The 27,318-nt window shown below is 37.1% G+C and overlaps 1 protein-coding gene across 8 annotated transcripts in view; it reads right to left on the bottom strand.

The window, feature by feature from the left end:
• Ccser1 (coiled-coil serine rich protein 1) overlaps positions 1 to 27,318 on the bottom strand; it is a 1,140,231-nt gene that overhangs the window by 502,919 nt on the left and 609,994 nt on the right. The window contains exon 10 of one of the 8 annotated variants that reach the window (XM_052722117.1): positions 6,918 to 7,007. The exons of 6 other annotated variants lie outside the window; for them this stretch is intronic. In XM_052722117.1, the coding sequence (XP_052578077.1) occupies positions 6,933 to 7,007 (75 nt within the window). In that variant the 3' untranslated portion in view covers positions 6,918 to 6,932. Of the gene's footprint in view, positions 1 to 6,917; positions 7,008 to 23,831; positions 24,870 to 27,318 lie in introns of those variants that run through there. One more of the 8 variants, XM_052722118.1, reaches the window with a different exon arrangement.

Raw genomic sequence — 27,318 nt, 5'->3', positions numbered from 1 at the left:
TTTTTCATTTTTTCATGTTCACTGATAGTGTAGTAATTTTTATCTTATATCTAAAGAAAGTAATATTTGTATACATGGCATCCTAATTTAGAGCCTGTGGAGTCATAAATGACAAAGAAAGCTCAAGGTATAGCAAGGCTGGCTATCCTACATATGAGGTGTTTACCTCTAAATTCCAGGTCACTTTCAATTGAAATAAAGTATTCCCTGAGGTGGTAGGAGCACTAAATCAGACTTCTCAGACCACAGAGAAAGTGCTCATTGTACAGGGACTTTCAAGAATAGAAGTTTCCCAAAATGCAATCATCTAAGCATTGTGAGGATTTATTATTATCTACTTTGATTTATCTTTTTTGTCCGTGCTAGCAGGCTAAAATAAAATGATTCAGGCAAATTAGCTCATTCAAGGAATCAGTTGTCACTTTTTTTAGATCACTCGAATGACCAGTTTAAAGTAATTCTGTTCTGTCTTATACTAAGGCATTGTATGCACAGTATATTTTAGCCTTCTGTTATCACAATATTACTCTAATTTATTGGATGATCAACTGACCAAATATGCACATTTTGTATTAGTTAATGTAATTATCTTTATCCAAAATGTAAATTAGTAGTATAATAATATGTTTTTAAGTAAAATCTGCATAATATATCAATGATCAATGATTTCTTTCTATCTTCTTTAATTTATAAGAATTCAAGGAATAAGATATTATATTATCATTCAAATACACATTTGAAACATTTCTTTGACACTGTGCTGGTTCAAATAAGAATGACTCCACCCCATAGGCTTATAGATTAAAATGCTTAGTCACCAGGGAGTGGCACTATTAGGAGATGCATCCTTGTTGGAGTAGGTGTGGGCTTGTTGGAGGAATGTGTCACTGAAGGTGGGCTTTGGGGTTTCAAGTGTTCAAGCCATGCCCACTGTCTCTCTTCCTGTTGCTTGCAGATCCAGATGGAGAACTCTCAGCTACATTTCCAGCACCATGTCTGCCTGTCTGTTATCCACCATGCTGATAATGGACTAAACCTCTCAACCTATAAGTCAACCCCAGTTAATTGCTTTCCTTTATAAGAGTTGCCTTTTATAAATGGTGTCTCTTCACAACAGTATAATACTAGTCTAAGACAGACATACTGGTCCTTTTCCCATAATTTTATGTGTATAACCTAGTGCTACAGCCAATGTAGGTACAGACATGTATTGAAGATGCCTCATTCACTGGGTCCAAAGCAGAAAGATGGATCAGATGGCATATGTTTGATATGATTTGGGCTTTGGATTGATCCAAAGTTACTATCTTCTGGCATACACATGTAAAGCCTTATAAATGTGACTATGAGAAAAGGCAAAACTAAAAGTTACATATTGGAATGAAGCAGAAACATTTGACAACTGTTGGGCAGTTAGAAGAAGGCAGATGAGTGGAACACTTAGAGAATCAACTCTGTCTGGGGCTCTGAGAAGTAAGCAGTGCAAACTCTGGAATCAGGAAATAGAGCCCAAAGAAAGGGACAGTGTGGTACCTGGACTCCCAGGAAATCTCAGTTTTCTAAAGCAGTATGGTTTTCTTGAGGTCACAGAAGGAAATCATTGGGTGTGAACAAAGGCTATGTGGCCTGTCAATGCACAAATGTTAGCAGCAGTGCTTGGGCTGTGGTAGTGGGTAATGAGAGCAGAGCTGTCCAGGTAGAGTGAACTTGAAGGGGGGATTGCACGACCATGAGAAGATGGATGCTGCTCTCAATTTTCTGGGTTATTTCAACTTCTAGCCTTTCTTGCCTCACATACCAAGTGGGGATATCAGGCCTACTTTCTGCGTAGTCTCCACAAAGCCTTTCTTATATTTTTGGTTGTGAGCCTAGCCTTTAACGGCTGAGCCATCTCTCCAGCCCACAAAGCCTTTCTATAAGTGGCCAATATGTAAGGTGTCGAAAACTATTTCACGATTTCACAGAACAGCTTCACTCAGTCTCCCTATGCTTAGGAATTAGTTAAGAGTAGGAACACAATTCCACCACACATAGGAGGGAGACGGTAGTTGGGCTTCCAAACACAGAGCTTCCCCTGACAGAATGCAGATATGGAGGGAATGACAGTGAGTCAAACTGAGAGCCTGACAGTTAGAGCAATATATTTATCACAGAAAGATGGTCACCCAAAATTTGCCTCCACAGAAGGCTGAGAGGGATGTACATAGGGTCAGTCATTGTCATCCCTGTCTCCATCAGCTTGAGAACTGAAGGGCACCTGACTTTCCAGGTAGGAGTTTATTGTCAACATTTTAGTGTAATCTGGATGGAACAGCAACAAGACGATGAGCACAGATATGGGAAAACAAGCCACAGTTGAAGGGCTAAGTGGCTTTACATAAGGGAAAGAAAATACTAAAGTTACAACCAAGGTGTTCCATTCTTTTTCCCTCTTGAGTATGTTTCTTAATGGTTGACTCTACCTCGGAATTGTGTCTCGCTTTCGCCTATATATCCTTGGACTGTGCGCTACAATGTTGTACATAAAAATGTATTAAATTAACTTTTTTGCAAATAGAGTGAATGAGTGATGAAAGCAATGTGCATGAAGGCGTCCTGTGAGATACAATTCTAGGTATTTCTTCATTCTGACCCATGACATTAAATGTATAATTCTTATAAAGAATTTCTGTATTTCTGAGGCATTGGTTGAGGCAAGTTTTGCTACGACCTTGTTCTAGAGCACAGGTTAGAAGTGAACTAGTGAAAATCTAACTCTGAAGCCAGAACTGGGCTAGTCATCTGAAGTAGACCCAATAAATGACAGCGATGGGCAGAACACAAATGGTCTGTATCATGTGACAAAGTTAAGGACAAGAGCTGTGACCAGAAGTAAGAAAGGATGCTCTAAGATGATGGGCCAAGTCTGATGGAGGGAGGCAATCAAGGCAAATGCCTTTCAGAGAGGCAAGCAGAGATGCATGTGGATACCTAACAGTCCAACATCAAGGAGCTGTCCTTCTTTTCCGTCTCCTAGGGGTACACAATATTAAGTCTCAGATACTGGTATCTAATTTATGTTCATCATGTTCTTTAATCTTATTTCACTTAACATCTTCATAAGGTAGGGATACAAATTGCTATTTTCAAATTAAATGGTATAAGACCAAATATTATTTAGTGAGGTGCCTGCAAATACCAAGTTTAAAATAAGACAATGGGAAACTCAGACTAGCTGTTTACTTGTGGTGTTAACTGTGGAAAACTTATGCTTCCTGAGCCTCAGTTTGTTTATCTCTAAGAATTTGTTTCCTATTTATGCTGTGAACTAGAGAGAGAATGAGTGCAAACATCTAGCCAAGTTCTCGGTATGAACAATTACTGAGGACAGAATCCCTAGCAGGATGTTTTGTGTGTTCCCATTTAGAATATCAAAACATCCCCCTTTGAACAATGTTTATCCAAGACTACTTGTTGTAGCCAATGATCACCACATAAGAACTGCTAAAGCTTGTAAGACCAAGAGTATATAACTGGGATGGTGAGTTGAATTCCAGACACCAAGCATTAACTATCTCCCTCTTCCTGTGGGCAGAGTATAGTTTCCTGCTCTGGATATATTGAGCTTTACACTGAAGCTGGCTTGGGATGAGGGCTCTTACAACAGCTGCCGTTTTTCACACATTTTGATCTTTGGTGTTGTAGACACTAAAATTACATCCTGGAGAGCCCAAGGAAAACTAGGAGACATACAGGGTGAACTAGAACTCAACCCATAAACAGGAACCAAACCCTCAACACTCCAGTGTAACCCAGTGTAGTTATGGCAAATCCACAGTGCTTTGAGCAAATAAATAAATTTTACCACTGCTGGGCTTAGAAGAAGTTTGTTGTATCCGACTCTTGTAGCAAATAAATGAATAAAATCCAATGAAAAGACTAATACAGTGTTCAGGGAGAGGCTGATATGGTAAGATTTCCTTCTGGTTTTTTACTGAGAGCACACAGTGGGATCACTGGGAATGCCTTTGGGTCTGGGGTAAGTGTACTTAATGTTTTACATTTTTCACAGGGATGTAGCTTCTCAAATGAATCTAAAACCACCTTAATGTTTTGCTGATATTTCAATTAAGTGCTGTGTGGTTGATATATTGTGCACCCTAATAAACTTATCTGGGGTCAGAGAACAAACAGTCACTAGATAGACATAGAAGCCAGGCATGGTGGCACACACCTTTAATCCCAGGACTTGAGATCTCATATCTTGCTTGGGAAAGACACACGCCTTTAATCCCAGGAAGTGATGGTAGGAAGCAGGAAGGTATTTAAGGTGTGAAGACCAGACACTAAAGTCTTTCTAGGCTTTTAGCAGCAGTTCAGCTGAGATCCATTTGGGTGAGGACTCAGAGGCTTCCAGTTTTAGGAAACAAGATCAGCTGAGGAATTACCAATTAGCAAGGTGGGGTTAGCTGTGGCTCATACTGTCTCTCTGATCTTTCAGTGTTCACCCCAATATCTAGCTCCCGGATTTGTTTTTATTAATTAGTGTTACAGTATTGCATTGCACAAAATCTTTGATTAAAATTATTTTATAGCTTTATGGATTCATACAGACTCAAAAGGATCTTTTCAACATGTCTTTATCTTGCAGGGGCAGAGCCACTATCTCCGGATACTTATGGGCCATGAATCCCATTCATGTTTACTGTAGCCCCATGACTTCATCCAATCTTAATTTCTTCCCCAGAATTCTTCTTACTAACACTAGCACATTAGGTTCAAGGTGCCAGGATTTAAAGGGTGGGAAAAACAAGCATTCCTTCTAGAACAAGATCTGTGAGGTTGGCAAGGAGACACCTAACTGATCAGTAGTATGCCTTCCCCTCTCTCATTATATACATTTTTTATAAAAGGATTAAAGAAACTAAGAGGTCTGGTGTTTTGTTACAAATCTGCTCTATGTTAGATGACTGTCCCCCAAAAGTCTGTGCATTAAATGCCTAGTTCCAAACTGCATTGCTGGCCAGGTCAATATTTTAGGAGGTGGAGTGGGAGGTATTGAGATTGCTGGGACATGTCCTTGAAGGGATTACACTAGTGTTTTCCTCACGTTTTCTCCTCCCTCATTCAGTCTCCCTCCCACCCACCCCCCCACTCTTTCCTTTCCTTCTCTGTCCCTCCCTGGATTGTGATGTAAGCAGTCTGCTCTGTCACAGATTCTCCCCCTGTCATCCAGGTACTCACACCAGAAACTCAAAGTCAAAGGACTCCTGCTCTCGGACTAGAACTTACAACCTTTAAATCCTAATGAACCTCTTCTCTCTGTAAGTGTCTTATCTCAGGGTTGCAAATAAGTTAAATTTAAACTTAAATTAAGGTTCAAATTAACATATGATTTTTTTTAAGGAGCCAACACAAGAGGTATAATTCTCAATCATTTTGTAAATCAAGCTGGGTGTTATCTCAACATCTGTGGGAATATAAACAAGGGTTCTCTCTATCAGGCAATATCTTTGATCTAAAACCATATGCCCCCATCTTTTCTCCACAGTTACCAACAAATCCTGTGGTTGCTGTTGTTGTACTCTATTGTTTCGCCATTCTCTCCCCAACCTGTGTCCTTCTTCATGTGCTTTCAGTCAGGAGAGCCCTGTTCCCCACGTTGTTCATCTAGCAAACGACTACTCTCTGTTTAGACTCACCTTAATTCAAAACATTAGGTAAATTTCTGAGCCCATACTTCCCAGGAAATGCTGTGTAAAAAACAGCACAGCTTCCTCACCATGCTTGTTGAAGATACTGATATGATTTTTCATATACAGTTTTTCAGCTCTACTCTCAGCAAATTCCACTGTTAAATATACAGCCTATATGTTCATCATGAGCAAATGGAGACATTGGCAAGTTCTACATGTTGTTCTAGATCACAGTTAATATGTCTTTCTTGGGTCAAAATCAGATCAGAAACCACTATATAATGCTTCTACATTTGTATCTCACATTATGTGGGGAAATCATTTTTCCATAATAAACTTATAAAGCTCATAAAAGTATCATTATACCATTTTCATAAGAAATCATGCTCTGTTCTAAATTTTAAACAAATATTTTAAACATTTATCATAAGAATAGGGAGAGTTGTGGGTGATGTATACCATATAATGAGAAAGAGAGCCACTCCCTTCACCAAGACCAGGAGATACATATGTAAAAGTGACAAGATATTTGTCATAATGGGATGCATTGAAGCAGTGTCCTCTGAGTATTCAGACATCACTGTCTACGTGCCATGTGAAGGGTGAGAAGTTCTGTGAGGAGCATTTACTAATGGGAGTTTGGTTTTATGGAACAGACACGTTATTATTATTAATTTAAATATCCTGAAGTCAATTTGCTTTTGCAGAAAAGTTAATTTTTGCATTTATGGTTCCATGGGAATCTTTCTTTAATCTTATATAGGGATTAAAACTAATACAACTGTTGCTCTCTTGTAAAGTGACATTGCTCTTCTGTACAGTAGACATTGGTGTTCCTTTGTTCATAGGACATTTACTAAGTACCTTTCTGTGGCCACCTACTCTTCCAAATACAGGAATAAATCAGAAAATGTACACTACAGTTTCTTTTTGAGTTTATATTCAACTAGTATAAATAAATCACGTGTGGTTGGTTCATAATAGATGGTGATGTCAAAATGGAAAGGAGAGATATGAAACAAGGACAGAGTATTAGAGGTGTATTTATAATCATATTTAGGCCATACAACTCTAAGAGATGAAGTACTAAAGGTGACTAGGAGAATAGGATCATAGGCAGAAGCAGTAGAAACCACAAAGTGGGCTTCTGTGCACACAGGGGGAAAAGAGGAAAGTCAGACCCCAAAAGAACTCAACGTATTGGGAGGACAGGTGGGCCAAAGTGAGTGATGTGTGTAAATTTACCCAACAGTTAGACTAGAATTCACTGGAAGGTTTGAAGCAGCAGCTCTTTGACTTACCTGTGGCAAGTGAATTAAAAGGAGCTCGATGCTGGGAAGAGAGAAGAACTTTTTAATCACCCCTTGTCAAAGACACAGCAGTTAACTTTAGGCACAATTACATTTATTCTTCATATACTATTTTAAATGCAAATTGTATTACATTAGTGTAAGGTCAAGGTGTTGAATACAGAAGAAAATCTGGTAGCCATAAGTTAGAAAGAAGGAATTCACTTAATCCTGACACAAACAAATAAATACAATTAAAATACCATTGTCCTTCTATTCTTTTATTTCCTCTGTTCTCCAACCCTTACCACCTAATCTTTAGTGTTCAAATGTAGCACCCAGATTCAGTGTGCATTCAGAGGTATCTGTTCTGAGGGCTATTGTTACTGCAAAACAATTTAGGGAAGAAACAGTGGTATTAAGCCTATCAACCATTTCAGCACTGCCAATGCTAATTGTCTTAAGCAGTGAGCTGCTTATCCTCCTCATGTAGTGACCAAAGAAAATTACTGTCTTAGAGCAATGTCTTCACATTACCCTGGAAAAGTTGCTTTCTTGGGATTTATAGTGTTCTCTTAGAGACCAGGAAGGCTTGTGTGTGCTTTCTCTTCTTGTACATGCAATCACTCAGCTCACTCTACCTGGGAGTTGGAAGCACTTGGTATAAAGTAACCATGGAAACATGATAAACTATCATTATCCATCTTATTAAGTACTTGGTAGGTGACCTATGGTAAGAGAATCTTCAGTGTCTTGTGATGGAACGCACGTGTGCTGGTTACGTTTTATGTTAGTTTGACACAAACTAAAGCAATCTAAGAGGAGGGAGCCTCAGTTGAGAAAATGCCTCTATCAAATTGGCCTGTAGGCAAGTCTGTCTTTGGGGGCATTTTCTTGATTAATGTTTGGCGTTGGAGGCTCAACCCATGGTGAGCAGTGCCCCCCTGGGCAGGTGGTCATGGGTTGTATAAGACAGCAACCTGAGTGTGCCGAAGTGAGGAAGCCAGTAAACAGTGTTCCTCCATGCTCTCAGCTTTAGGCTCCTGTTCAACTTGAGTCCTTGCGCACACACACACACACACACACACACACACACACACACACACATATATATATATACATATATATATATGTATATATATACATATATATGTATGCCAAATTAACCCTTTACTTCCCAAATTGCTTTGGTTGTGGTCTTCATGGCACAATAGAATACAAAATGATACAACATTCATCATTTTCATAAAACAAATGCCCAAGGAATATTAAGTAAACTGTAATTTAAATGCAAAAAAAATGTAATAAATTAAATTATACAATTGGATCATTTATTATAAATGTTTTTTATAATATTATATGTTATTATATAATAAATGTTATTATAAAAGTTAATAAAGTTAATATTTATTACCAAAACTTAGGTTCTAAGAAAATATAAATAAGTCTTGATATCCATTCCTGAGACCTTTCACTGAAGCTGAACAAGTTTCATGGAGCAGTATAGCATAAAATTTTGTTTCATGGGGCCACACACTGAACAAGGGAGTAATGCATAAATTATCATAGAAAGTATGATTTGAAATGGGCCTATGCAATGTATCTCTATAGGAAAATGTTGCAGAAGTTACTTGTTGAGTGGAATGAATTTTCATGAAAATCAACAAATATTGGTTTGTTAACCTTGTAGAAGCTACCAGGTGCTTTTCTGAGAAGTATTTTAGAGTCAAGTTAATGACAGATTAGAGAATGTCAGAGACAATTGTAATGAGCTTTATATTTTATCTTATTACTAAGGACATGCCTCTAAAAGTTGGGTGGTCTTATAAGTAGTAAGAAATTTTATGGAGAGAAAAAGGCTTTAGCTTTCACTGGATGATTTTCAGACATAAAGAACTCATGGGAGTGGGTAATACAGTTCTAAATTATTTGTTGGTGCATCAGCAAGCGATAGTCAATGCAACATCATCATAAGTATATATATTCACCTTATGCAAACATATATAAAAACTAAAAACACAGCCTTTGACTTACACCAATCTGTGCTGTGGTGTTTTTGCTTTGCCACTGTAGAAAAGCATTATTCAGTAAGTGAAAACCAGACTTCAGACTTGGAATGTTGATCCTTTCATGGGCTAGAGATCTCCAGTTAAAGGGGTAGGTGCATTGAATGCACCTTTTTCAGTTACAAAATTTCAATCTATGAATGTAATCTCATTGTGAAGTGGGAAGTATCTATATTTAATTGTGACTATAAACAAATTCTTAAAATGAAAAAGAAAACTGTATTGACATATGACTATATCAAATATAGTTATAAATGTATGCATGCATTAATACGAAAACAGACGAAATAAAGTATGATTCCTTCCTTGTCTTCATATTTATCTGTGTTTTTAATACTTAAAAAAATGGTATATTCTTTTACTGGGAAATAGCTCAGTGGGTAAGAGTCTTGTTCTATAAGCATGAGGACCTGCATTCAAGTCCCCAGCACCCACCTAAGAATCTGATTGTTGCCCCAGGCACTTGAAATCCCAGTACTCTGGTGGACAAAGCTGGGAAGGTTGCTTGATCTTGCCATCCTCTTTACAGATATTAGGAGAAACCTTATCTCAAGAGAGCAAAGTACCTTGAGTTAAGAAGCAGGCATCTAACACTCTCCTTTGATCTCCATGTGCATGCATGGATGCTCACATTCACATGTACATTCTAATACAGCATACTCTGATACACACACACACACACACACACACACACACACACACAAAAGATGAAAATAAACAAATGAATAATTACAAATAAAATCATATTTTACAAAGAATTTCTCTGTTGCTAGTTTATATAGTACCTCACCATGAAAGATGATCTTTGAATAATTACTGAATTAATAGTGCTAGGTAAGAGAGATTTAATCATGTAATATATTAACAAATTTATTAAAGTGAAGAAAAAGTAAATATAAGAGAGAATTGATTTTCTTTTATTTTTTATTGTTATTCTTTAGACACAAAGTCTCATTATATAGTCCTGGGTCACCAGAAGCTCACTCTGTAGACCAGTCTTCCCTCGATCTCACAGAGACCTATCTGCCTCTGCCTCCTAAATGCTGGGATCAAAGGCATGTGACACCATGCCCAGACTCCTTCATTTTTTAGGTTTATTTATTATGTATATGAGTGTTTTTCCTGCATGTATGTCATGCAGTGCCTTGAGGTCAGAATAGGGCATTAGATCCCCTAAAGTTGTGCTTTGGGATGTTCTGTATGTTAAATGTGTTGCTCTGATTAGTTAATAAATGAAACACTGATTGGCCAGTAGCCAGGCAGGAAGTATAGGCAGGACAAGGAGAGAGGAGAATTCTGGGAAGTGGAAGGCTGAGGCAGAGAGACGCTGCCAGCCGTCGCCATGAAAAGCGAAATATAAGGTACCAGTAAGCCACAAGCCACGTGGCAACTTATAGACTAACAGATATGGGTTGATTCAAGATATAAGAATAGTTAGCAAGAAGCCTGCCATGGCCATATAGTTTATAAGAAATATAAGTCTCTGTGTGTTTACTTGGTTGGGTCTGAGTGGCTGCAGGACTGGTGGGTGAGAGAGATTTGTCCTGACCTTGGGCCAGGCAGGACCAGCTACAAAGCTGGAGTTACAGGTGGTTGTGAGGCAAAAATGTAGTTTCTGCAAACTGAACCTGGGTCCTAGCTAGAGTAGCAAATACTCTTAACCATTGGTCTATCTCTCCAGCCCTGAGAACTACTACACTAAAATTAAAGTTGAATTTTTTTTAAAGATGATTAACTTGATTTCTAAAATCAGTTTCTAGTGTAAATAAATTTATCTGATAATATACTGAGTCACTCTGTGTTGTAACCATAACAATAAACACTAGCTAGGTATTTGACATTATATGAGTGTAACATATGTATTATATGAGTGTAACATAGTGCATGTTCCTACATGAAAATGTTTTTATAGAAAAATAATGTACAAAAATGTAAAGAGGTGAGATAAAAAAGAGTACTAAGAAAGCAGAAGTTATGAGGGGTTCTGTATACGGTCTTTAAACTTAGAGTTTGTGAAAAAAAAAAACTGATTCAAGCCTGTTATTAGATTCATGTCTCTGTGTTCTCCATGGTATTTCCAGGTAGGTTACAATTGTGTATGATTTTTTATAAATTTCATGGAGTTAATAGAAATCCATGTAAAATTAATATAAGACCTTATTTTCCCTACACCTTGATTGAAAATTTAAATGTTTTGAATCCAAAATGCCTACATTGGACTCATGTTTTAAGCACCTTTTTCTTCAGCTACTGGCATTATTTTGGGAGACGGTAAATCAATGGTTCTCAACCTGTGGGTCAGGACCCCTCTGACAAATTTCTATCTCCAAATATATTTACATTATAAATCATAAAAGTATCAAAATTACAACTCTGAGGTAACAATGAAAATAATTTAGGGTTTGGGGGGTCACCACAACACAAGGAACTGTATTACAGGGTCACAGCCATAGGAAGGTAGAGAACCACGGCTGTAGAATGAGTTAGACCCTAGTGGTATAAATAGTCATTGAAGGTGGGTCTTTGAGGGCTTGCCCAAGCTTCTGGTTTCGGCACACATTCTGCTTCCTTGTCTACCATGACATGAACAGCCTGATCTGCACCCATGCAGCTCATACCCTCCTTGGCACGTTGAATTAAAACCTCAGAAATTACTAGCCCAAATAAGTCCTTCTGCCATTAATTTGGTTCTGTCATATGTTGTTATTTCTATGATGTGCTAATAACAGGAGTTGGCTGTGTTTCTCAGTGGTAGAGCTCTTGCCCAATCTTCATTGTTTCTTGTGTTCAACTGGCAGTACTGGAAACAGCACATAGTAATGGAGAAAGTTGGAAGCAGAGAGTTGGTTCATTGCCTTAACTCAGTCTGTTTATGTGTATCTTACCCTTTGGAACTGGTTTGCAGAAGGCATTCGGAAAATTTGTATATGCAGGTTAAAGAAGACCTAGAGTGATACAAAAAGTACTAATGGGATATTCGTATATTAATTTGAAAGGCTAGAATGCTGAGAGTAATGGAGAAGGAGAAAAGTAGGCTTGGGAGGTTTCAGAAGGGAATGAAGTTTTTACTGAAAAATGGAACTAGAGGTTTGTGATACATCCTGGCAAAGAATTTGTTGATATTTTGCCTATGTCCTCAAATGTTGAGAGAGTGAGTCCAAAAGTAGTCAAGACAGCATAACATTCAGGCTGTGGTATAATTAAATATCTATGGCTGCCTTTAGCCAACTTCACAATGCAAATTGAGAAGAAAAAACAAAACAACAAGACATAAAAAACAAACAAAAAGCAAAACAAAACATGAAGTTTAGCCAGAAAATGAGCTTTTTTAAACCTGTGGACGTAGTAGTCATTAAAAAGAGGAGTTTCATTACATAGTGTCCAAGCCTTTTGCAATAGGAAGGTAAAGAAAACACCATTTCAGAAATTAAAGACACCAGGCTTCAGGGAGCTGAAAGGGTATAGATTCATTTGAAAGATGTTTTCAGAGAGAGAGAGAGAGAGAGAGAGAGAGAGAGAGAGAGAGAGAGAGAGAGAGAGAGAGAGAGAGGAGAGGAGAGGAGAGAGAGAGAGAGAGAGAGAGAGAGAGAGAGAGAGAGAGAGAGAGAGAGAGAGAGAGAGAGAGCGAGCTATGGTGCTCTATCTTTGGACATAGCCACTTAGGAAAGTCATGTCATATATCTAGCCTGCCAGCACTTAAAGACCACAACTGTGGTGGTTCAAAGGTCCACTGTCCAAGCTGGTAGTAGAAACTAGAATAATCCACATGGTGCAAGTTTTGCATATATACACAATGCTAAAGTTGGGATTTTATGAAGTCTTCCAACAAGATTTTTTTTTTTTTTTAAGAAAAGACTATGAGGCTGTACTATCTCTAGCAGGGTTGGGTTCTCAACAGAGATGCTGTGGGATGGTCTGTATGTCAAATGTGTTGCTGATTGGTCAATGAATAAATCACTGATTGGTCAGTGGCCAGGCAGGAAGTATAGGCGGGACTAAGAGAGAGGAGAATTGAGAGAACAGGAAGCTGGGTGGGGGAGACACTGCCAGCCACCGTCAGGACAAGGAAGATGTAAAGTACCGGTAAGCCACAAGCCACGTGGCAAGGTATAGATTAATAGAAATGGATTAATTTAAGCTATAAGAACAGTTAGCAAGAAGCCTGCCATGGCCATACAGTTTGTAACCAATATAAGTCTCTGTGTTTACTTGGTCAGGTCTGAGTGGCTGTGGGACTGGCGGGTGAGAGAGATTTGCCCTGACCGTGGGCCAGGCAGGAAAACATTAGCAACACAGAGAGTCCCCAGGAGACCTATGAAGTGGTAAAGGTGAAGTTCATGTTGAAATGGAGACTACAGGAGGGTGAAGATGTCAGGGATATGAATACTTTTTGAAAATCTTTAGGTACCTAGTGTAGACAGTCAAATAGAGACACCATGTCCCACAGGAGCTCACAAAATGAATGGCACCATATGTCTTGGCTACTAGCCATGAACTAACAGGACTTTAAAATGTTTCCTGCTTGATTTTCTTTGTCACCATCTCTCCTTTCTGTGCTTCCAAAACTCCCCTTTGTAATGGGAATGTTTACCTTATGCAATTGTGTATTTTGAAAGCATGCAACTCATCTTTTTCATTATATAGGGTCAGTTGCCCTGTTAATAGTTTGCTTTCAAGCTCAGTAATCATTTTGCACTTGAACTTTTAAACAGTGTTGGAAATTGTAAAGCTTTGTCAAGTGTTAAAGCTAGAATACATGTATTTTTGCATCATGGGAATCCCACGAGCCTTTGAGGGCCAAGAGCAGAAGACATGGTTTGAATCTGAAGTGTGCTCTTTGGGTTCATGTCTTCAATGCTTGCTCCTCAGTTCACAGGATTTTTTAGAGAGTCTGTGGGACTTAGTAACTGAAACCAAACTGGAGGAAAGTAGGGCACTAGCGGAGGGCTTTTGAAGGCTTTCCTTGCCCTGGTTCCTATTACATACTCTGCTCCTGGTCTGCTGTGATGTGAACAGTGCCCACCATATTTGACTGCTATTATAAACAGAACTATTCTGTTATCATGGGCAAATATCTTCCAAATCTATGAGCAAAAAGTACATCTTTCACTCTCTCAGTGTTGGGGGAAATTAACTACGACAAGCATTGCCACAGGAAAGCAATAATCGGCCAATGAGACTGTGCTGAGACAACGTGGAGAAGATGGGCTATTTCCTCATACAGATTTAGAGAGCATAAGTTATAGGAAGGGAGACAAAAAATGAACATGTTTTTTAGGAATATGGCAGCATGGGGCCTCCTGAGGAAAAGGCATGCTTTGAGAGAGTGAGCAAGTCCTGTTATTTCCATGAAAAGTAGTGAAAACACCACAGTAATAAACAGTTCACAGTGTTGACAACTATATTATATACTATTGCCAACTGACAATTCTAATATTGTTTTCTTCCTATCCACAATAGTAGCAATGGGGAAGAGAAAAAAAGAAACAGAACATGTGTATATGTATAGTAAAATTAACATTCAGAAATCTCCTATCTGGTTAGCCAACTATAACCAGAGAAGTTCACTAGAAGTTAGTGTCCCTTTTGCCCTGGAGACTCTAACTTTCTAATTGCAGTGATAATAATAAAGTTAAAACAATTTAGAGGTTCAGAATAAAGTATTATCAGCTATATTTGCTGGAAATCTTTCTCCTGTGTCTCTCTTGGTACCTGGGCATAAATCCTGCTTTACTTTGCAGTTAGTCAAAAGCAAATCAAACACAGAGTGTTTTTATAACATGTCTTCAATTACATTTATGAAAGACATTTCTTACATTCTTGTTGGATTTCTAACAATGCTTATGAACCATACACAGAATTTCAAGCAGGAGAATTTATGAAAAGTTAGAAAGAGAACATTTAATCCATATTTCCCATGCTCTTTGTATTTCGTGAGATTTATAAAAGGAAGGTAACGGGAAAAAAAAAAACCCTACTTTGAAAAAATCTTTTTCCCTTTTACAAAATAGAAGCTTTTTGTCAGTGTTGCTTTTCCTTTCTGGCTCAAAGACTTCTACATTGTAAGGAATTCCTCAGCAAGTCATTCAGGTACAGAGTGATTTTTGTAAAAGTGAAATTTTATCATCCTTCCTTGGATAAGAGTACAAGACTGAAAGTCATGTTCTAAGGTCATGCTTCTATTTTCTTCTATTCTGTGCAAATTAAGCAAAGTCAGGACTACTGAGAGAAAAATAATGTTTGCTCCACAATCCTTGGGCATGAGGTATTGGATAGAAAGGACCCAAATGCCAACATTCTTGGAACACACCCAAGGATTTGTTAGAGATATGAAGTTATTTGTTCTCTTAATGTCTATACACCCTGAGTGAAAGTGTAGTGTAATACTCCCATCAACTCAGCTTACAAAAGTGCCAGAGCTGGCAAAGATCCCAGTAAGATATTATTAAGTGTAAACCAGGGCTGCCGAGAGATACCACACTGATTTATTTTTGATGCTGCTATCTGTGGAACTCAGAAATTTGACATATGGTTGTCTTTGTGTGTAGAGCATGACAATAAACAGATATTTCACTGTGCAATCATATTACTTTCAGTAATACCCAGGGGTGCTAAAAGTGGCACTCTCCATATCTAAGATAACCAGGCTTGTGGGCAGAAGCCTTGCTGATTTTAATTAACCGATATGCTTGCTAAAGAGTTTTCAATATATGCCTTCTGACTTCATATGACTGCAAACAGCCTGTGCACCAAAAGAAATTAGTTAGATCCTAACTTTCTGAATCAGATAGCTAGAGTCAAGGTAATGCATCATTTTTAACAGCGTTTTTCTAATTGCTTGGTAGATAGTGACATTAGAACTCAGCACTGTGGTTTTGTATTGTTCTTTGTTTATTCCAGCCTTCAACAGAAGATATAGTTAATATATTTTAGTATCCATTGAGTTTAGTTAATCTCTCAGATGAAAATTTAAAGGATCTGTATATAATAGCTCAAGGTGAGAGGTGATGTGAGAAACTGAAACTGAAACTTATTCATTCTCTCCAAGAATCAATCTAGAGCCGGGCGGTGGTGGCGCACGCCTTTAATCCCAGCACTCAGGAGGCAGAGCCAGGCGGATCTCTGTGAGTTCGAGGCCAGCCTGGACTACCAAGTGAGTTCCAGGAAAGGCGCAAAGCTACACAGAGAAACCCTGTCTCGAAAAACCAAAAAAAAAAAAAAAAAAAAGAATCAATCTAGAATATCATACTATAATCAAAACATTATCAAGCTGTCTATTGTCTTTTCACTTTATTATATAATGTTAATTAGGATTTTAGAAATTAGTCTTAATCAGATAGTTAATAATTCTACCTCAGGTTCGTCTAGCATATCAGTTCCTCTATGTAAGATGGAAGAACAAAACCAAATCCCCATTTGTAGCTGTCACTGGTTCTGGTGGAGGGAATGATGTGAAGATAAAGACCATTTCCCTGATGTAAGATCAGCTCAGGAACAATCAGGTACACTGTACCGTCGGGTGATGGTTTATTGTGTCTAAGTCCAATGTTGTCATCTGTTCAGGAGAGATAAGGGACCTGCCATTTAAAGTCCAAATGTTTACTAAATGAGATGTACGTAGTATATAAGAGGAATGATAGCTACTGTTACTGACATTTCAGACTTCCACAAGTTCCTGGCATAGAACAGATACTCAAGAAATTTACTGGAACAAAGTAATGTATGAATGACCTGACATATACTTTACTACATTTTAGAAATTGGTTTTAATAAATGTATCACATTAGAAGAAAACACACAAGTGTGGGAGGCTTCTGATCATTAGTTGGATGCTTATACAGTGCTGTTACTGCTTTTTGTTGTTGTTTGTTTGTTTGTTTTGAGACAGGGTTTCTTTGTGTAGTCCTGGCTGTCCTGCAATTTGCTCTGTAGATCAGGCTGGCCTCGACTTCAGAGATCAGCCTACCTCTGCCTTCCGAGTGCCAGGTTTAAAAGTGTGTGCCAACACCATACATTTATTTATTTATTTTTTTTACTATTTTTAAGACAGGGTCTTACTGGCTGTCCTAGAACTCATTATGTAGACCAGGTTGGCCTTGAATTCACAGATCTCCATCTACCTCAGCCTCAGAAGGGCTGGGACTAAAAGGCTTGTACCACCAGTTCTGGTTCTTATCCACTGCCATGAGGAGTGCCATACACCCACTGCTCCATAGCATTTTCTGATTTTGTAGTATTTAATGCCTTTTACCAGTATGAAACATGATATTCTTTTAGATTATTTACTTTTTTTACAAATGTTATGCCATCTCATTTCACTGTACAATTACCTAATTTTCTAAATTTAAAAGAAGTCTTAAATATTTGATATAACTAACCATAAGGACCATATTGGTGTCCTTTTAAACCAATCAAAGGGGCAATCCATGGAAGTAAAAATAACAGAAGGAGCTACAGATGTAACTGACACTGTTGATGTTCTCATATACCAATATCGCTTCTTTTTCTCTGAACCGGTATAAGGAATAGTCCCTCCAATCAGCAAAATGAAGGTTGATCACAAATTGTGTTAAAATGTACTATGTTCCCGAAATGATCATGCTGAGTGTATTTTAATGTTGTAATTGTAATTTCAAAAGTAGTGTGCTCCTGTCTCAAACCTTTCCAGACCTTACTTCTATGGTGATTTGGTTTGTGGTATTATTCGGCTTAATAGCTCAGGACCCTGCACATTGTGGATGTCCAGGAAATGTTTTAATTAAATGAAAATACATCCTGAATAAACAATTAACTGGAAAATACTGGGAATCCACATATTTCCTGGTGTTCAGAAAAGTTTGTAAAGAACCAAATCTTCTGAATATTTCAGCTATGTCTTTTCTATAATATATAAAAAAGCTCAGGAATTTCAATATTACATATTTTATAACAAGATTAATTACTGTCAAATGCCAGGAAGTAACCTCGAAATTTGTACATTTATTTAGAAGTTCAATCAATAGAATTTTCAACTGTAAAAATAACACATAAACTCATATTTTTTAATTTATATGGATTTTCTCTAGACCATGTGATATAAATACAAATATATATATATATATATATATATATATGTATATATGTATATATGTACATATATAGGATTTGGAACAAATAAAAATGGAATTTCTCAAATTCTGAATAAAGTTATCTTCCAGCTTGACACAATACATTTCATATTCTGAAAATGTTAGAAAAATTAGCATCTAATTCCACATGCATATGCATGGTGAATATATATATATATATGTACATATATATGTATATAGACAGAGAGAATGAGGTTAGTAAAGCAATAGCTTTAGAGTTATGCTAATCAAAATCTTAATATGTTAATGTTTACTTAATTTGAAATTAAAATAGTTGACTCAATTGGTAGAGTGGGAACTTTGAAACTGTAAGCAATACAAACATTTCCATTTACCTTCAACAATGAAGTTCATGCAGAATAATGCAGCTTGCCTGGTTTAAGAGTTAAAATTCAATAGATGACTTTCTCATTAAGTAAACGTGTGCATTGTGTAATGAGTGATTGAAGGAGATTTTATGTGTACATCATGAAGACTGAAGTGTAATACCTGATTTAGGAGACAACAGGGAAAAATTTAAAGCACATTAGTCAGGAGAAAAAATGCATTATATCTACCTGTCTTCGTTGATGCAAATTACCTATTTCTGTATCAAACAAAGCATGTTATTTAGAAAGAGGAAAATCATTTTTGCTCACACATTTAAGATATTTTACTTGTCACTTAAAATCTCTAGAGACAGAGATATTTACATAAGAAAAATGTGTTTAATGATAAAGTTGTAGGAAGGGAAATGACTAAATATGTTGCTGGAACAACAGTGTCACAATGAATTACTCTGATAGGTACAATAATGATTCTGAGATAAATATTGTCAAGTATGATCAACTGTCTTAAAGAAGTTATACCAGGACTCCATACAAGGAAGCAGGCAGCCTAACTGTGGATCTTCACCTCTCCATTGTCTCCTCCAAGTCCAATCTCCCACTCTCATCTCTATCTCTGGAACAAACCACCTGTTGCAGCCTCCCCTTCTGCTCTGCCTGGATATCCACTGATTACTCAGACCTTCTCCTCCAAACTTCTTCTTCTTCACTCATCTGGTTATACCCATCAGCAGACATTCCCTCAGAGCACTCTGGGCTGCACGAGCCAGAGAAACAGGTAGGTTAATAACAGATCTTCACTTCTCTGTCCTTAAGTTCAAATCCAATTCCCCAGTCTCATGCCCAGCTCTGTAGCAGACCACCTACTACAACCTCACCTCCCTCCCTGCCATCTTTTCCAGTGGATCATAAAGATCTTTCCCTCTAAACTTCCCCTCACCTTACTCATCAGTTTATCCCAGGCTCCAACTCCAGCAGACATTCCCTGGGAACTCACAGGGCACTCTGGCCAGGGAAGCAGATGAGATAACATGCAGATCTTCACTTAACCCTTTTCTCTTTTAATTCAGTCCTCCATTGTCACCTTCAGCTCTGTAGTAGACCACTTTCTGTGGCATCTCTCTCCTCTCTGGCCTCTTCTCCAGTGGATCATGAATATCTTCTCCTCCAGCATCCCTCCCCACTCATTGCTCTGTTCCAGTCTCCAGCTCCAGCAAGCCCTATGGGAACCCAATGGCCAAATCTGTCAGAGAAGACAGTAGACCAGCAAAGCACGAAGGCAAGCTTCAGCTTTTTGCTCTCTCTCCTCTCCTCCATATCCATCCCTCAGCCTCATCCCCAGCTTTGTAGCAGACTACTTACTTTCTGGAGCTTCTCATGAATCTCTGTCTCAGATCCTGGTGGAACAGTCTGCTTGACTTCCTCCTGTGGACACTCACTCCCTTAGCCAGTCACCATTTCTACATGTCAAATCCTAGTACCTAGAAACACATTTTGTCTGGAACCTCCAGTGGCCATACCTATAAGGATCCTAGAAGAATTTCCTACCAGGCAATACAGAGCCACCACACTCTCTTAAGGACCAGAGACAGCAATAGACACCAAGGGACAAACCACCCACTCAGCAAAGATAAGACCAGATATCTAACCTATAATTACAATCCTTCACAACCCAGATGATGCCTGGACACCAGTGTAATAACACACTCAATAAGAGCTAGGACAACACATCTACATGAGAGTCTAGCAACCCTACTACAGTAAGCACTGAATATTGTAACATAGCTGAAACACAAGGCAAAGACCTTAAGACAGCCTGTCTAAACATGGTAGAGGTCCTTAAAGAGGAAATGAATAAATCCCTTAAGAAATCTATGAAAACACAAAAAAAGGACAGAAATTAATAAAACTGTTCAAGACCCCAAAGTGGGGGGAAATCAATGAAAAACACTCAAACTGAGGAAAATCTGGAAATGAAAAATTAGGAATTTGAGCAGGAAGCCTAGCCAAGAGAATGCAGGAGACGGAGGAAAGAATATTAGGCAGTGAAGACGTAACAGAAGAAATGGATACCTTAGTGAAGAATATGTTATCAGAGAAGATCTCTGACTCTTGTGCATCTGATTTTTGGTGTGAGGTATTAAATATTATTTCCCATTGTAACCCAACATACATTTGCAATTTACATAACAGATTATATGGTTGTCCCTCAAAAAAATTTCTTTTTGAAGCTTTCATTCTGATAACAAACTATAAGGAAAATAACATCATGGATTGTGTGTTTCTAGACATGTAAGGCTTTACTCCTGCTCCACATGAATGGCTGACATGCACAATTAGTTGTCCAGAGATCAGTTATTAATTTAAGGGGCCTGTCTCTAAGTTCATGTGCCTAAAACTGGATGATAGAGACTTTCACAAACACAAATAATAGTGCTTTATGAACACTTACGGGGTATACAACTTAAATGTTAAAACTATTTTTTTAAATATGCACATTTGGGAAACATGAACCAGGAGATAAAGAAAGTCAAACACACTTATTTCTCAAGAAATCTCTTGTTCTTTCATTTTTACTCCATCTTTTGTCCCAGGTTAGAAACCTTGTCATTACTCTTAAGACTAAGTGTCTATGAAAAGCCAGAATGATGTGTGTAATACCTAGTCTCTCTTCTGGACCTTTAAACAACAGGTAGCAGAGAAACAATGGTAGCGCTTACATTCTACGGAGATGAAAGAATACTTTCTCCACTCTGAGGCACTTTCATTTTATTGGAGGCTTAAATGGACACTAAGACTCAGTGAGCAGCAGGCAGCGTCAGTTTACGTTTGCACAGCCACCATTTTCCTACTTCAGAACTAAATTCTCCTTTACATGTTAATGGACTTCCAGGCAGTCAGGAGAGAGTGTTCTTTCTTCACTATGAAAGTGTCAACACAAAACTACAAGTTTTTACTTCAAAAGAAAATAATCAGAGTTTATTCTGGAGACAAATATGTATGGTAATGGCCTAGAAACATAGACTTAGATGTCTTCTTTCTGAACAATACTTGTTTTTTTTTTTTAATTTGTATTTTTATTTTGCAATACAATTCAGTTCTACATATCAGCCACGGATTCCCTTGTTCTCCCCCCCCCATGGCCCCCCTCACCTTCCCCCCAGCCCACCCCCCATTCCCACCTCCTCCAGGGCAAAGCCTCCCCAGTGGACTGAGATCAACCTGGTAGACTCAGTCCAGGCAGGGCCAGTCCCCTCCTCCCAGGCCGAGCCAAGCGATCCTGCATAGGCCCCAGGTTTCAAACAGCCAACTCATGCAATGAGCACAGGACCTGGTCCCACCTACTCTGGTGATGGGACAGTTGATTGACAATACTTGTTTTATCTAAATAAATTTATAGTGATCTTGTACCCAAAATTAGTTATTTAAATTTCTAATTGAGGGTCATTATTTATAACAATGTATTTTTAAGTGTTTAAACATTTCTTTGAATATATGTTTTACTTGTATTTCTGTGCACCGTGCTTGATTGTCGATGCCAGAGGAAGCAAGAAGCAGGTGTCACTTCTCTTAGAATAGGAGTTATAGATGGTTGTGAAATACCATGTGGGTGCTGGGACCTGAACTAGGGCTCTGTGAAAGGGTAGCAAGTGCTCTTAACTGCTGAGCCATCTCTTCAGCACCACTGTGTGAAAATATCCTTATATATAGGATTGTCTTTTTCTGTTTTTTTTGCCCTTTAAATTTGCATTCTGTCTAGTAAAAAGGTTAAAATTTACTGCTGAAATGTACAATAGTAGTTGCTTCTCTTGTAAACTTGCAAGAATATTTTTAACCCTTCTTTAGTACACACACACACACACACATACATACACACATTTACCTTGATTGTTCCTTTTTGTGTTATTTTTTATGCTTTAAGTAAAATCTAGAAAACATTTTTAAGTAAAGCAATCACATTACCAATGAAAATCCAGAAAGCTGTATCTGAAAGAGAAAGCATGCCTATAATACCTTAATAACTAACATTTACCAACATAGGGAAAACTTTAAAATGCTGTTTTTTCTTAACAAATTTAGGTTGTCATTGCCTTATATAGAACTTTTTTATTTTAAATTTACTTTTCACTATACACAGCAAAGGCACATCACATGATGTTTTGATATATGTCTATTAGTATCCAGAGGGGCCTGGCTGTTCTGTTTTGTAAAGTGACAACATATGGCAGTGTGATGACAATTACTGAGTGAACAGAACAAGTCAGATGTAGTTTTTTTTCAAATGGTGTATGCATGGAAAATTAAAATTGGATAGAATCTTATTATGGTAACCTCTAAGGAAAAATAAGCACAATGTAAAAGACATTTGTTAAACTATACTTCTCCTCTGGTTCTAGGATAAATGAAAAGGTGATATATTGTATTTATTATGTAAGTAAATCTTTAGGCATGCTTTTATTAATCGATAAATACTAGTGGCATACAAACTGCAGCCCTGACGCATACCCTACACCTATTGCTCAGCTTTTGAAAATAATTATCAACCTTAATGTGTGTGCACCATGAGATGCAGATGATTAGTTTTATAGTGCTTATACACTTTTATAGAAATAACTATAACACTCCCATAAGTACTTTATACATATTTTATGCAATTGAGTAAGACTTGCAGAACAACAGTGTTACAGGTAAATGAAGAGAAATATAAAAAATGTTCACACTATATAATAAGCACATGAGAAATTCTGAAAGTACTTCCTGAAAGTATTGATTTGTGAGCATGCTGTATTTAGTAATGGAAGAAAAGATGGAGAGGTGGAGAGTGGAGAGAGATAGGAAGGTTATTAAGATCACAATGTGAACAGTTTGTTGTTATTAAAGGGATATCCTGAATTTGTACCTTTGAGGAAAGTGGTTTGTTCCAATCTATATTGACAGCTAACACATGCTTCACGGCTTTTGAGGAAATCAAAAATGTTTTTTCATTTTCAATTGACTCTAGTAATTAACTCCAGATTTTGTTTTTTCTTTCTCTTCAAGTTATCTTTTATTGGATTCCTCTTCCAAATGTACTGACCATTCAAGTGGATGAAAAAATTTATGAAAGGAATGCTTTATGAAAGTAGATGAAGTCTTTGCCTTATCTGTCTATAAAGATGTCAAAAGTAAGACATCAAAAAGAATAGAAGAGAATGAACTGTAGAACATTTTGAGTGAAACAAAAATGTTTTTGTATGTTGGATACAATTGTATGTAGGACAATACTTAAAGGGATAAAGTCAATAAGGGCACATACAACTTTTTTTGTAAATAAATATATTTATAGTTTTATTTAACACCATAGTTTACACCCAGCATTTGGTCATTCATATTTTATGTTATATAAAGATCCAAATAACTTAATAATTTTATAGCGTATTTCTATACATTACTATTGATAATTCTTTCATTGTATCTTCACAAAGGGGATGGGCTCATTAAGATCTGCTCTTCTCTCCTGAGCCCTGCGGCCCTTCTACTGACCAACATCCTGCCCACCACACTGAACCACCCTTGCAATAAACTACACCACTCAAGAGAGCCTTCTGGCTACTATGCCATTTGATGAAGTGGGCTATCATAGAAAGGTAATAAAAAAGGGCCCACAGAGGTTAAGTTCAGGGTAAGGCCTCTTCTTGTACCACATACATTCAATAAACTTCTGTCACTCTGCAATAGATAAGTTTGTTTTTCTGCTTTTTAAGGGTATAATTTCCTTCTGTATGTATTACATTCTGTGGTTAAATAAAGGCCACACGTATTTGTTCCATTTGAAGACATCCAAATTTCACCTCCTGGTGTTAATGTAATGAAAAGAGGTCACAAATAATCCAGTTTATCACTGGGAACTGTCCTGCGAAGATGAGGTAACTAAGGCTTCATTTTCAATCTATCTAATGCACATAGAATGTGACATAAAAAACACAAAGTTTATCACAAAGAAACAAATGATTTGGATAAGGAGGATGATCAAACAATATTTACTGCCAAGTGGAATATTACATTTTAGTATATTTGCATATAGAGATAATCTTTAAATAAAAGTATGTCATTAAAAAAAAAACAAAGTAAGTAAAAGCAAATGTATGTCCATTCAATATTCATCAATATTCTGCGGAAACTATTTATAAATGCAAAAGTATACAGTGTTTATAATGAAACAATTTCTGTATTACATATTCTGCAAGATAGTTAACAGAAGGAATCATAGAAAAATTTATTTTTCTCAATATTTAACATGTCAAAGCTCAGTGATAAATTATTCATGGTTAAATGATTATTGAATTTAGCTTGAAATATATACTGGTTTAAATAAATCTCCAGTGCATGTAGGATTCCACAGGGCCTTGAAAAGAAAAAAAAAAGAAATGAATGGCAAATAACAAAATGAAATGAAATTTTAAAAGAAGATATTAAATGTTTAAACACTTAAATAAAAATGCAGATTGACATGAAACTCTTCTGTTGTTGATTTTATGTCAACATTTGTTATTAGCATTCACAAAGAATATTTATTTTAGTAATGCAAAATGGAAAGATGGATAGTTGACATAATTTTTCCTTTCTTTAAACAAGTAAAAAATAGAGTTTCATTCAACTCTTTATGCATTCTTCAACGAAAAAACATCCAGAAAATTAGGTAATAGGTAAATAGCACAAGGTTCTCTTGAAGATTGCATATTCCACAGTTACTATCTGAGCCTTACACACAAAGCTTCAGAATGATTTCCATAGTCTGCAACTATTATTGCCCTAATCTTTAGTCCATCATTTCTGCTGAAACTTCACATGATAGAAAATTAAAACATTTCAAACTATTTCACACATATTAAAACAAGAAAATCCACTTAGTAACTATTCATGAAAGGAAGTGTAATGTCTACGAAGTACAGAACACTATGCTCATTACTAAGCACAGTAAAATTGCTAGGAGATCTACAAGATCACAGGATCAATAGTATAAGACTGTGTTATGTACCAATATAAAGGATATATGTGTTTATGTGTGTGTGCGTGCACACGTGCGCCACATGTCAGTATACAAAATATAACAACATATCAGATCTGCAACTATGAGGCTTCTAAAGCAGTATTGGCAGTTTCTGAAGGAATTCTACACAAAGAGAAACCTTATTTGAGTCCACACCAAGAAACCCTATAAGAAAAGGCACTCAATAACTGAGGCACAGGACAGCAAGTTGTGATAGAGCAGTGTCTGTGGAACAGTTCTGTGTGAGAACAGTGGGTGCTATAATAAAATCCCATAATCAGAAACTGGAAAATCTGAGCAGTCATTAGATTTAAGAAATCCTGATTTTACCCTTGAAAAGTTTGCTAAGACATGCAGTGTGTGTGTGTGTGTGTGTGTGTGTGTGTGTGTGTGTGTGTGTGTGTGCAGGCGTCTGTGTTCAGTGTGTACGTGCAGTATGCACATATTATATACTAATAGCATTTTTAAGAGACACTTGTCCATTGTCTCACAGAATATTGCTCATTACTTGGACATTCAGGCTGATTGGTACATACTGTAAATGAGGCTGCAAGGCTTGAATGCTTTCAAATTAGCACTCAGAAGCTCTAGCTTCAGTGGACAGAGTCGTACTACTGTGAATGAAGTGTATAGTGATTAATTCTCTTGGTCCTTAAAAGGAAGCTCACTGAAGATACATAACCAGAGAAATGTGTAGAAAAATGTATTTAAAAATTCACTTTTCAAGGTATATATGGTACTGTTTGATGATCTGTTAAGCTCATGTACACCACATAATTTTTATCTCTTCCTTTGCTGTTTTCCAGGCAAAGCATATTTCCAGGTCCACTCAAAGGAAGTTTCCTTGATCTCACTTATGCTAGTCTATAGTACTACGTTGCTTACTTTCTCACGTAAGCATTCTATTACTTCCCTTTTTAGTGTAGGGTACATAAATTAAATAGCATAAAACAAGGTACTACATGATAGAATCATAAGTTGCATTCATTTATTAATAGTCTAAAAATGTCTCTATATGACAATATTGATATTTCATCTTCTTTCTTGCCTGAATAGCCGTCTATTTGGTAATGAACTGGTCTCTATTAATGAGTATTTGTGTTATTTTCCATCATTATCCTTGACAAGAAATGATGATTAGAGAATATCTTAGGAGCATGTTGTTTGGTATACATGGAAATACATGTCTTGGTAGATTTTATAGTTGGATCACACCGCTTTATTGCATTCTCAAAAATTTCTTGAGCAGAGGGTATGCATGTGGTAAGGCTATTTGTTAACAGGATATATTTTAAAGATACATTAAAATGCTCATGATTAAGTGATATTCAGTTAAATTATAAAAAAAAATCATATTTTACTATTGTTGCAAAACAGTAATTATTATATTTAAAATGGCAAAATTAAGATTGTATGGTTTACATATGTGATATAGAGATGTGATTCTGTTTGTGTGTTTAGTGAAATAGCATGGTGGCAGCAAAAGCTTTCAAAGAATCAAAAATTAATATATACTCTCACATCCACTGATATTTGCATACTCTCTAAATTACATGAAGTCATTTAGTTTCTCATCATAAACATGAGTAATATTATTGATGCCTTCACAAAAGAAGAATTAAACCTTTAAAACTCAGTGAATACTTGAAAACCCCTTGTAACTAAGAAGTAGTCTTTTAGGCCTGGTGTGGAAGCTCAGGCCACTGAGGCAGAAGAAGGAGTGTTGTGAGTTCTAGGCCATCACAAACTACATACTAAGTTCCAGGACAGCTTAGGCTAGTAAGACTCTCTCTCAAAATGGTGG

Source organism: Peromyscus californicus, unplaced genomic scaffold, assembly GCF_007827085.1.
Source record: "Peromyscus californicus insignis strain IS unplaced genomic scaffold, ASM782708v3 Scaffold_6__1_contigs__length_162567912, whole genome shotgun sequence".
NCBI classification, from domain to species: Eukaryota; Metazoa; Chordata; class Mammalia; order Rodentia; family Cricetidae; genus Peromyscus; species Peromyscus californicus.
The sequence above is the reverse complement of the archived record's forward strand: the minus strand, read 5'-3'. Positions and strand labels throughout refer to the sequence as shown.